Source organism: Salvelinus alpinus, chromosome 27, assembly GCF_045679555.1.
Source record: "Salvelinus alpinus chromosome 27, SLU_Salpinus.1, whole genome shotgun sequence".
Lineage (NCBI taxonomy): Eukaryota > Metazoa > Chordata > Actinopteri > Salmoniformes > Salmonidae > Salvelinus > Salvelinus alpinus.
In genome coordinates, this window is record NC_092112.1 from 13,014,727 (window position 1) to 13,027,098 (window position 12,372).

A 12,372-nucleotide genomic window follows, 5' to 3' on the forward strand; every position below is an offset into this window, starting at 1 on the left:
ATTTAGAGAGAAACACACCGGTCTATATAAGGTCCCACAGTTGGCAGTGAAACTACCAGGATGTCTAAGGAACTGTGTAGATCTCCGAGAGAATTCTGAGGCATATATACGCTACATGACCAAAAGTATGTGGACACCTGCTTGTCGAACATTCATTTCAAAATCATGGGCATTAATATGGAGTAGTAAGTCTCCACTCTTCTGGGAAGGCTTTCCACTAGATGTTGGAACATTGCTGAGGGGACTTGCTTCCGTTCAGCCACAAGCATTAATGAGGTCAGGCACTGATGTTGGGCGACTAGGCCTGGCTCGTAGTCGGCGTTCCAATTCATCCCAAAGGTGTTCAATGGGGTTGAGGTCAGGGCTCTGTGCAAGCCAGTCAAGTTCTGCACCGATCTTGACAAACCATTTCTGTATGGACCTTGCTTTGTGCACGGGGGCATTGTCATACTGAAACAGGAAAGGGCATTACCCAAACTGTTGCCACAAAGTTGGAAGCACAGAATTGTCTAGAATGTCATTGTGTGCTGTAGCGTTACGATTTCCCTTCACTGGAACTAAGGGGCCTAACCCAAGCCATTATTCCTTCCTGTGGCTGAAATAGACGAATCCACACATTTTTGGGGATTTCCACATACCTTAGTGTATATCTGGGGAAGGGTATAAAAACATTTTTTAGAGTTAAATTTCAGAGGACAGTGGACTCCATTGAGAAAATATGCAACTACCCAGACCCTGCCTAGTGCTGGCCGTCTGACCAAACTGAGCAACCGGGCAAGGACATTGGTCAGGGAGATGGCCAAGAACCCAATGACCACTCTGACAGAACTACAGAGTTCCTTGGCTGAGATGGGAGAACCTGCCAGAAGGACAACAGTCTCTACAGCACTTCACCGATCTGGGCTTTATGGTAGAGTGGCCAGATGGAAGCCACTCCTGAGAAAGAGGCACGTGAAAGAATCTGAGATAGTAAGGAAAAAGATTCCTCTGGTCTGATGAGACAAAACTTGAACTCCTTAATGCATAGTGCTGATGACCTTACATGCTGACAACATTTACATTTACATTTAAGTCATTTAGCAGACGCTCTTATCCAGAGCGACTTACAAATTGGTGCATTCACCTTATGATATCCAGTGGAACAACCACTTTACAATAGTGCATCTAACTCTTTTAAGGGGGGGGTTAGAAGGATTACTTTATCCTATCCTAGGTATTCCTTAAAGAGGTGGGGTTTCAGGTGTCTCCGGAAGGTGACATGACACAACGCATGTTGATTTTGTCCCCCCACACCAGATGACCTTACATGCTGACAACGCATGTTGATTTTGTCCCCCCCCACCAGATGACCTTACATGCTGACAACGCATGTTGATTTTGTCCCCCCCACACCAGATGCGAGCAGAACATGCAGGTTGAAGTATCAAAATTAACTCTGGACCAATTATATTAATTTGGCGACAGGTCGATAAGCAAACATTTATGGAAATTTAGCTAGCTTGCTGTTGCTAGCTAATTTGCCCTGGGATATAAACGTTGGGTTGTTATTTTACCTGAAATGCACAAGGTCCTCTACTCTGACAACTAATCCACAGAATAAAGGGTAAACCGAGTTCGTTTCTAGTAATCTCTCCTTCAGGCTTCTTCTTCTTTGGACTTTATATGGTGGTTGGCAACCAACTATAAGGTGCATTACCACCACCAACTGGACTGGAGTGTAGACCTCAGTTCATCTTTCAATCACCCACATAGGTATATGCTCCTAAAAACCAATGAGGAGATGGGAGAGGAGGGACATGCAACGCATGAAGCGTCACAAATAGAACCAAGTTCTATTTCAGCGCCTGGCTACGCAGATGCTCGTTGACGCGTGTGAGCAGTGTGGGTGCAATGGTTGAATAACATGTACGTGTACATTTATTTTGCAGCGCATGCGACACGAGCGGTGTGGTAAGCATGTAAGCATACAGACAAAGCAATACTGGAATGGCTTCAGAACAAGAATGTGAAAGTCCTTGAGTGGCCCAGCCAAAGCCCAGACTTGAATCCCATTGAAAATCTGTGGGAAGACTTCAAGATTGCTGTTCACCGTCGCTCCCCATCTACCTTAACAGGGCTTGAGAAAATCTGCAAATCCAGATGTGCAAAGCTAATACTGACATACCCAAAGCTGTAATCGCCACCAAAGGTGCTTCTACAAAGTACAGACTCAGGGGTGTGAATACTTATGTAAATTAGGTTTTTGTTTTTCATTTTAAATACATTTGCAAACATTTTTAAAAACATGTTTTCACTTAGTCATTATGGGGTATTCTGTGTAGATGGGTTAGAAAATTGTTTATGTCATCCATTTTGAATTCAGGCTGTACCACAACAAAATGTGGACTAAGTCAAGGGGTATGGAATACTTTCTGAAGGCACTGTATATGGTGATATGAGAGGGCAAATGCATTCTATATGGTGATATGAGAGGGCACTGTATATGGTGATATGAGGGCACTGTATATGGTGATATGAGAGGACACTGTATATGGTGATAGGAGAGGACACTGTATATGGTGATAGGAGAGGACACTGTATATGGTGATATGAGAGGGCACTGTATATGGTGGTATGAGAGGACACTGTATATGGTGATATGAGAGGACACTGTATATGGTGATAGGAGAGGACACTGTATATGGTGATATGAGAGGACACTGTATATGGTGATATGAGAGGACACTGTATATGGTGATATGAGAGGACACTGTATATGGTGATATGAGAGGACACTGTATATGGTGATAGGAGAGGACACTGTATATGGTGATATGAGAGGACACTGTATATGGTGATATGAGAGGACACTGTATATGGTGATAGGAGAGGACACTGTATATGGTGATATGAGAGGACACTGTATATGGTGATATGAGAGGACACTGTATATGGTGATATGAGGGGACACTGTATATGGTGATATGAGAGTCACTGTATATGGTGATATGAGAGGACACTGTATATGGTGATAGGAGAGGACACTGTATATGGTGATATGAGAGTCACTGTATATGGTGATAGGAGAGGACACTGTATATGGTGATATGAGAGGACACTGTATATGGTGATATGAGGGGACACTGTATATGGTGGTATGAGAGGGCACTGTATATGGTGGTATGAGAGGGCACTGTATATGGTGATATGAGGGGACACTGTATATGGTGATATGAGAGGACACTGTATATGGTGATATGAGAGTCACTGTATATGGTGGTATGAGGGGAAATGCATGTGACATGAATAGGTCTGTGTAAAAACATAAACGCCTTGCCCGAGGCATTTTTGTTTAGTTTCTGAGAACAGATATTGCTGGGAAAAGAGACTCACTGCACTCGTTTTAGCTTCTGTTTATGAAAATACCTCAATGGGAAAAGATGTCCATCTGAATCATGCTATACCAATCTGTGTTGACTGCCATAACAAAAAAAGTTTGCACTCTGATAGGAAGAAAATGCACTCTTATGGCTCAGGCAGTAACGTTTGTCCTTAAACAACCTCGGATAACGGGACTGTAGCTAGGTTTGCATCCAATTGACGACATTTTCATGCGAATATTCTGAAATCCGCATTAAGAAAATATGCCCATTCCCCCCACCAGTGGCGTTTCCACCAAAGGACTTGTTGCATTTTTTTAAACAGTTCATGATGACGTAGGGCACACAAAATGTACTTTTTCGCTTAAGTTTACATATACCTTGTAAAAAAAAAAAAAATCACAAGTTCCGTGTGTTTCCTCTGTTTTCAACTCTACGGATAGTTTTGTCACAAAAACACCTTGCGTTAAATAGCAAATGTGGCTACTCTGGTCTTGACACGTGCGATCTAGCCAACTGGCAGATACAGTGCAGGTGGACTGGTCTACATGATGAGATTATTATGGATAAAATACTTTTGTATTTGTCAAACCGCACGACAGTTACATTGATCATCATATCACCAGAATCAGACCCTCGATATTAACTGGAAAGGTGCATCAAGATCACCATGCACTTTCATCATAATGTATCTGTCGCCTAAGAAACTGCATGGTTTCCTGAGTCGTAGTGGGAGGACCACACACAATATCATCACGTGACTCCAGTCTTACTTCGATATGATGGTTATTATATTAATATTTGGGCATGGAGGCGTTTTCACTGCCATTTATCGCACCATTAATTTTACCGACCAAAAATATCCCACGATGTCGAACGAACAAATTGTCGGCACTTCCTGTTTCCATCACAGCTGTCGTGATTTTTCTTTATAGGTATGGCTTTACTCGCATAAAAACTGTATGGAAACCTGGTTAATGTCTTTGATCTTGAGGGAAAAACAAACTAGCACGTAAATGGCCATTATCATAGATGCTTTCCATTATCATAGATGCTTTGACTATCGACAGATCTCTGTTTAGACAGGGAAGGTGCGTATTTCCGGGTGTCAGTAAGTTTTTTTTTTTATGTAGCAAGGTGACGTCAATATTTCCCGACGGCAGAGACAGCTGATGCAAAACGTACACCTGCTTGTCGGCTACATGATTTCAGCTAGTGTATTATAGTTATATAGAAAACGTATCCTTGTTGAAATACGGAAAGTAAACATGTTGCTGCATGGCAGACTATCAGAATTGTGTATTTTTCTACAGGCTATGTTTGTTTTAGCGTGCTGTTTTAGCGATATAGAATCGGGGCCTATCGCGACGAGTGGATCTGCTCAACCAAACGGGGATCGTTTCAAACTCGAGGGTCGGGCAATCGTTCCTGGAGTGAAAACACAAGACTGGATTTCATCAGCCCGAGTCACGGTAGAGGGAGAAGAGTATATAGGCTTTATGAGGTAAGACTTGAGGCTTGAACGAAGAAAAACAACTAATAGTTACAGCTGTCAGAATGTTGTGCAAGTTAAGGGCTAACACTAGCCGGGGCCCTGTGCTGTGGTCACTACTAGCAATCATCCTCGATGTTGCTAGGTTAGTTTGTTGTGGTACTTTTTACCACAATTTCGTGATATCCAATTGGTAGTTAGTCTTGTCCCATCGCTAGTTTGTAGTTGACAGCTAGCTAACGACGTTATCGGTGTCATCATCCCAGTCTATTTGCAGTCTGGCTTAACAAATGCCCTGATAATTGAGATGAAGAATAACTAATTGAGACTATGCTGAGTTTCCAACTTTTTCATGTGGTAAATTCCAAGTTCCACAGTGCATTGTCAAGGGGTTTAAGTAAATGTTTGCTAGTTAACTAGCACACACACACTTTGTTAGTTCCCACTCTGGCCAAGGGCCCAATTTGCCAAAGACTCCCAACACCTGTTTATAATGCTAGATCAAACTGAACATGGCTGTTACTGTATAATGTTAATTGATTCCTTAGTAAATCCCTAACCTGCAACTTAGAATTTCTCAATCCTCTCTGTCTCTCTGCAGAACTGATGGCAGCTTTGTCGTCAATGATGTTCCCTCAGGATCTTACGTTGTGGAAGTGATCTCACCTGGATACAAATTTGAAGCAGTCCGTGTAGACATCACGTCTAAAGGAAAAATGAGGTACAGTTGTTTTGTTCAGGGTGTGAGAGTCATTGAGGGAGGTGAACAAAACTGCATTTTTATACCGTATCAGCATATCTTCATTCATGATCTTCCACATGTATTGTCCACATACTTGGGTCCGATTTCCCATTGACATTATGAGACTAGTCTTATTCTGTGTCTGGCAGAAGTGCCCTTGATGTCTTGCCTCTTTGCCAGTGTAACAGTATAACTTTACGTCCGTCCCCTCGCCCCGACCCGGGCGCGAACCAGGGACCCTCTGCACACATCAACAAATGACACCCACGAAGCGTCGTTACCTATCGCTCCACAAAAGCCGCGGCCCTTGCAGAGCAAGGGGCAACACTACTTCTAGGTTTCAGAGCAAGTGACGTAACTGATTGAAACGCTATTAGCGCGTACCCGCTAACTAGCTAGCCATTTCACATCCGTTACACCAGGCGTATAGCTAGTGTACATGGTAGGGAAGGAGACGACTTGATGTCTTGCCTCTTTGCCAGGCGTATAGCTAGTGTACATGGCAGGCTCATAGCTAGTGTACATGCCAGGCGTATAGCTAGTGTACATGGCAGGCTCATAGCTAGTGTACATGGCAGGCTCATAGCTAGTGTACATGGCAGGCTCATAGCTAGTGTACATGGCAGGCTCATAGCTAGTGTACATGGCAGGCTCATAGCTAGTGTACATGGCAGGCTCATAGCTAGTGTACATGGCAGGCTCATAGCTAGTGTACATGGCAGGCTCATAGCTAGTGTACATGGTAGGGAAGGAGACGACTTGTTGTCTAAGCGGTGGTTGACTTCACAGGGCCCGCCTGGTGAACTTCATCAAGACGTCTGAGGTGATCCGCCAGCCGTACCCTCTCCAGCTGAGGTCTTCTGGGCCACACACCTACTTCATGAAGAGAGAGACCTGGGGGTGGACTGACTTCCTCATGAATCCCATGGTGAGATGATCAGATGTGAATGATGCATAGAATAGTGTTTACTGTGTCCCTTGGCACTTATTCTGAAAGAGGGCCATGCTGTGTCATCAGATTCTAAGTAAATGTGAAGTTGCCGCTTTGTGATTGGAGGAGAGTCCTACTCTGGTAATAGTGTAGTATTACTGTATTGTACTTGCTTTACTGTCCCATGCAAAGGTATCATACCGGTCCTTCAACACACATGCCTCCCTAACAGGTGTCATTTAACTAGTGCCTTTTTTTGCATGGTGTTTGTACTAGTGAGTAATAGAATAAAAGGTTTAGCCAATATCAGAAAAATAATAGGTGGTGCCCTCTGCTGTTTAACATTTGGCTGTCATCAAGGCAAAGGGTGGCTACTTTGAAGAATCTCAAATATAATATATATTTAGATTTGTTTAACACTTTTTTTGTTTACTATGTCATCCCATGTGTGTTATTTCATAGTTTTGATGTCTTCACTATTATTCTACAATGTAGAAAATAGTAAAAAAAAAATAAAGGAAAACCCTGGAATGAGTGGTACTGTGTGTGTAATATACACTACCGTTCAAAAGTTTGGGGTCACTTAGAAATGTCCTTATTTTTGAAAGAAAGGCATATAGATACTCAACTAGTCTAAAGAAGGCCAGTTTTATTGTTTCTTTGATCAGAACAATAGTTTTCAGCTGTGCTAACGTAATTTGCAAAGGGTTTTCTAATGATCAATTAGCCTTTTAAAATTATAAACTTAGATTAGCTAACACAATGTGCCATTGGAACACAGGAGTGATGGTTGCTGATAATGGGCCTCTGTACGCCTATGTAGATATTCCATTAAAAATCAGCCGTTTCCAGCTACAATAGTCATTTACAACATTAACAATGTCTACACTGTATTTCTGATCAATTTGATGTTATTTTAATGGCCAAAAAATTTGCTTTATGTTAAAAAACAGTGACATTTTTAAGTGACCCCAAACTTTTGAGTGTGTGTGTGTGTGGATAGAGAGATATTGTAGATATCATATTTTTTTTTTTTTACTCTGCATTGTTGGAAAAGGACCCGTAAGTAAGCCTTTCACTGTTAGTCGACACCTGTTGTTTACGAAGCGTGTGACAAATATTTGATTGATTTGATGCGTGTCTGATTCCCCAGGTCCTGATGATGGTCCTTCCTCTGCTCATTATCGTCCTGCTCCCTAAGGTTGTCAACACCAACGACCCTGAGATGAGAAAGGTAAACAAGGACAGCTGTACTCTGACACTATCTCTCTCTCTCTCTGACACATCTCTAGTCACCTGTCGTGAGTTGTCTGCCATCCAGGACATTCAGTGTTGTTCCATTTAGATAAACTTGCTCATAATCTAAGTGTATATTTCATAGTAAGGGAACTCACCTCATCCACCACCAATGTGAAGCACCTACATAATCTGTTTGTGCTGTCTTGCCAACTCTCATCGTCATGCCATAGCAGAAACAGATCTGAGACCAGGCTATAGGTCACACCATTGTCATACTAACTAATCTGGTGTGTTTATTCACTCTACCTTCCCAGGAAATGGAGCAGTCAATGAACATGCTGAACCCCAACCCTGAGCTACCTGACGTGTCTGAGTTCATGACCAAGCTGTTCTCCGGCTCCAAGAGCTCTAGCAGCAAGGCTGTAGGTGGCAGCAAGGCTAGTGGCCGCCCAGCAGTCAAGAGGAGGTAGTACCAGAACATTACATGTACCCCCGGGGCCTGAGGAACCACTCTAACTAGTCATGCCATGGAAATAATACAATTTTTAAAGAGATTTTTCATTTTGTCTGTTGTACAGTTGTTTTTTGAGAGGGGTCTTTTCATTTTGGTCTGAAATACAAGTCTGGCTGTCTGATAGTAAGTGGAATGACTGAGGATATGAGAAGGCTTGAGGTTTAATTAGTATTTTTTTTGCACTGCACTGTTGAAACCCATTTTACTCTTCATTTGATGTTTTGCATTGTACCTGTGAATGACTTTGTTATGCCTGCTTGGTCCCTTCATATACTCCTTATTGTTTAACCCTTGCCTCCTTGGATAGATGGGATAATTGTCTCTAACAACCCTTGGGTGTGTGTACTACTTTACTGCGGCATCATACATATATGTCAATTCTAATTCTTCCACTACTTGAATGAGAGATTGCATTAATATTCAGAGATTTTATTTTTTTGAGTTAGGGCCTAGGTCATTGGTATTCAACTCTGACCCTACGAGGTCCGTAGCCTGCTAGTTTTCGGTTCTACCTGGTAATTCATTGCACCCACCTGGTGTCCCAGGTCTAAAGCAGTCCCTGATTAGAGGGAAATATATATTATTATTTTTTAAGCAGTGGAACTGGCTTCGGGGTCCAGAGTTGAATATGAGGGGTCCAAGTAATACAACTGTGAATGGACTGTAAAATGGATATAATTTTAATTATCAAGAAGAAAAAATACTTATTTAAATACCAAGATGAAATAAAATGTAAATGGTGAAACTGTCTTGTTATCAGTTGTGTTCTGTGGATCGTGTATTCCTTGGGGAGGGAACTTGAAACATTTAAAGGAGAGCCACACACTCTAGGAGCTCAGATGCAATAATTGAACCTAATATCCAACGTTTCGACAGACAAGATGTCTTCATCAGGGTATAATGACACACTGCGGGGGTGACGAGTTTATAAAGTGTCAAAGGACACACACACAGGTGTCTGTAGTCATGGCTGGGTGTTGCCTGATATCATTGGTTCATTCTCAGATATAAAAATAACATACCAAAAACTTGAATGGATAGCATACGATCATAGATACAATTTGGCTACATAGGCCTACAAGCATTTACAATGAATAGCAAAATCACAATGATCACAAGAATGGCTTCTGATCAATGTCTGTAGACCGAAGGGAGCAAGGGTATTTAAATTAAAAGATCCAGGCAGCCTCTCATCTTAACAATACATTTTCAAGGTCACCCCCCCCCCCGATGCCGTTACAATGTAGGGGCGAAAGCGAGTGATTTTTTCCAAGAAGTGAGCCGCAACTGGATAAATCGTGTTTTTGCACCTAATGGTGCTACGATGCGCCGAGATTTGTACTTTTAATTCGCACTTTGTTTTACCCACACACTTTTTACCACAAGGACAAGTTATAAGGTAAATAACACGTGATAACACCTTTTAATTAATTGGGATCTGTTTCCCTGTTGGGGGTGTTTTTAAGGATCTACTTAAGTGCCATTGCATTGAGCACAGCCATTACACTTGTAGTTTCCATCAATAGATGTTGTGCAGGGATATTTTAGGGTGGTAAATCAGAGTTTACCAATTGATCTCTGAGATTTCTTCTGCCCCGTGAAAATATGACCAGGGGAGGGCCCGAAAACACATTACCAATACTGTCATCGGATCTTAGAATGTGCCAGTGTTTGTGAACGATTCCCTTCATTCGTTCAGAGCACTTTGAAAAGCGGCTAGATAGAATGCTTATTTTTGTGAGACTCCTTGAAAAAGATAATGTCTCGGTTTGTTTTGAATTTTCACAGTGGCAGTATTAATCTGACCATTTTTGTACCCCCTCTCCTTTAATTTTCTTTGCGTTTCAGCCATATTTCTGTCAATCTTTGGGAAGGGAACACCATAAAGACCGTTGGCACTACGTGTTGAATCACCACCGTTCGCCTACACACAGCAGTTTATCTAATGCGCACGGCCGCTATGGTGTGTTCCCTCTCTTTGACTGTCATGTTCTAAAACTGCCTTATTGGAATGTCTGGTGGTTTCTATGGGGATGTGGAACATCACTGATTAATAAACATTGATAAAAAATGTATCAACCAGTCAGTTTAATGGTTAACCCACATGAAAGTGGTTTAACTAGGCACAGTGTAGGTTATTTTCCAATTCTCCCGAGGTGAACACTGCTCTGGCCATGTATAAAGCATTGGATTGCTGTTTGTGGGCTAGAGAACCATATTTCTTACACCTGATACATCTTTTAATTGCTAGATTTCTGAGTGAAGTTCTTAGTTATCATACCTTGGTTTTGTGTTGTATTTTGCATTTATCATAAAGTGGTCCCTGGGGTTTATTTTAAAAAACAGTGTATCACCTGCACAGTTTGTAAAGTGTAAATGAATTGAGATGACATCGTCATCCACTAGCTACATCTCCCGACAACTTCTCCAGGCTTGGACAGCTGTTTAAAAAATAAATAAAAATGGAAGCAAACAGAGGCAAAGTGTAAATATACATATTAAAACGTATTGTCCATGATACATGTCCTCAATAAAAACCACTTGATGATCAATTACACTCAGGGTTGCTATAGGGACAACTGTTATGATTATTTACTATTTATAGACCAATCTAACATGGGAGAGATCGTTGTGTGTCCGAAAGGGCTCCGTATGTAATGCACTGCTTTAGCAAAGGGGCAGCCACCTGCTCTGTTCTGAAACACATCAGCTTGGGTAACATTTGCAATGGCCCACTATTCTCTGTCTAGATCCCTGTCCTCTAGGTGGGTGTTACTAGTCAATCAGATCGCTGAGGTGTCCCTCTGTTCTCTGTAAAACTCCTGGTACATAGGCAGGGTATGAAATGAATCCTGTCATTCACAGGAGAGATCATGTTGATGTGTTCCAGAAACAAAACAGTCGTGATGTGTTAGCGACTGTAGCCCAGGGACCAATGAACCACATGAGTCACCTCAGATCACTGTCTCCTAGGTAGTTGGTGTCTCTTTGTCCTCTGCAAACCCCTCCTGTTACATATGCAGAGGGTTTCAATCATTAATGTTCTATTATGTTATACATGAATAATAATAATTAATAATAATTACAGTCTGTGTAATAAAAGCAGAGTGTGCCCATGTTTATATTTTAAACAGTTTTGTAGGTGTCAGTGTGCTTGGCTCCCCCATGCTGGGAACCATGTCCTTAGATGTAGGGTCTTCCGTTGAGGTTCTGTTTCTGTAATAATAATACTTTCAACACGTTGTAAACAAAGCATTGTGTTTACAAAAGAACATTCAGAGAATCTCTACTGATATTTTTCAATTGGTATTATTTCACTGATCAGATCAAAGGGACACAAGCAGCATACTATACAGTAGAGAGCAAGAGAAACATAGCGTCATCATGTCCTCTGATCGCAACACAAGGCACAGAACTTATAGAGGAAACATTTTACATTAGAAAGAACGTATGTATTGCAATAGTATACAGCTTCAAAACCTACCTCAACCTCATGGGTACTTAAGGTACTGCAGGTGAGGAGTGAGCGTCTCACAATTAGATATGCTGTGTCCAGTATCCACGTTTTACAGTAGGGGCAATGACTATATGAAATGTAATATTTGTAGGAGGATGTTATTTTGGGTTGGGATGTGTTTACATCAGTGGAGGCTGCTGAGGGGAGAACAGCTCATAATAATGGCTGGAATGGAGCCAATGGAATCAAACACCTGGAAACCATGGAAACCAAGCCCGTCCTCCCCAATTAACGTGCCACCAACCTCCTGTGGTTTACATGTACGTACGGTGTATAATGTGATTCACCTCTGGCTCTGCTTACAGAGGTAAAGAGGAATGATGGTAATGAGTGTGTTCGCGATGAGTGGGCGTGTACAATCTCCACGAAGGCTTCTAATTGCCATTATATTGAAACTGCAGACCAGCATAACAACCTGTAAACATTGTATAATATTAGCCCTTGGATGCAAGATCAATCTACTTTAACTGAAAGAACACGACTAAAATGAATGAATTACGATTATAAATATTTAACTACTAGAAATGCACAAGGCAAAGTACGTTACATACAACTGTAAGTAAAATCTTTACAAAAAC

General features: G+C 41.7%; 1 protein-coding gene across 1 annotated transcript; it reads left to right on the plus strand.

Moving 5' to 3' along the window:
- Window positions 1–4,475: 4,475 nt before the first annotated feature.
- LOC139555981 (endoplasmic reticulum membrane protein complex subunit 7-like) lies at window positions 4,476–9,022 on the plus strand. The gene is made up of 5 exons (XM_071369415.1): window positions 4,476–4,863; window positions 5,453–5,572; window positions 6,383–6,521; window positions 7,678–7,758; window positions 8,078–9,022. Exons 1-5 carry the CDS (start codon window positions 4,628–4,630, stop codon window positions 8,231–8,233), a joined length of 732 nt encoding a protein of 243 aa, XP_071225516.1. The 5' UTR covers window positions 4,476–4,627; the 3' UTR covers window positions 8,234–9,022.
- The last annotated feature ends 3,350 nt before the right edge of the window (window positions 9,023–12,372 follow it).

Bases quoted from the DNA above. Each gene is read 5' to 3' on its own strand.
- LOC139555981 (XM_071369415.1), top strand. From the start codon at position 4,628: ATGTTGCTGCATGGCAGACTATCAGAATTGTGTATTTTTCTACAGGCT. The intron at 5,573-6,382 runs GTACAGTTGTTT...TTGACTTCACAG, and splicing joins ACGTCTAAAGGAAAAATGAG to GGCCCGCCTGGTGAACTTCA. The intron at 7,759-8,077 runs GTAAACAAGGAC...CTACCTTCCCAG, and splicing joins ACGACCCTGAGATGAGAAAG to GAAATGGAGCAGTCAATGAA.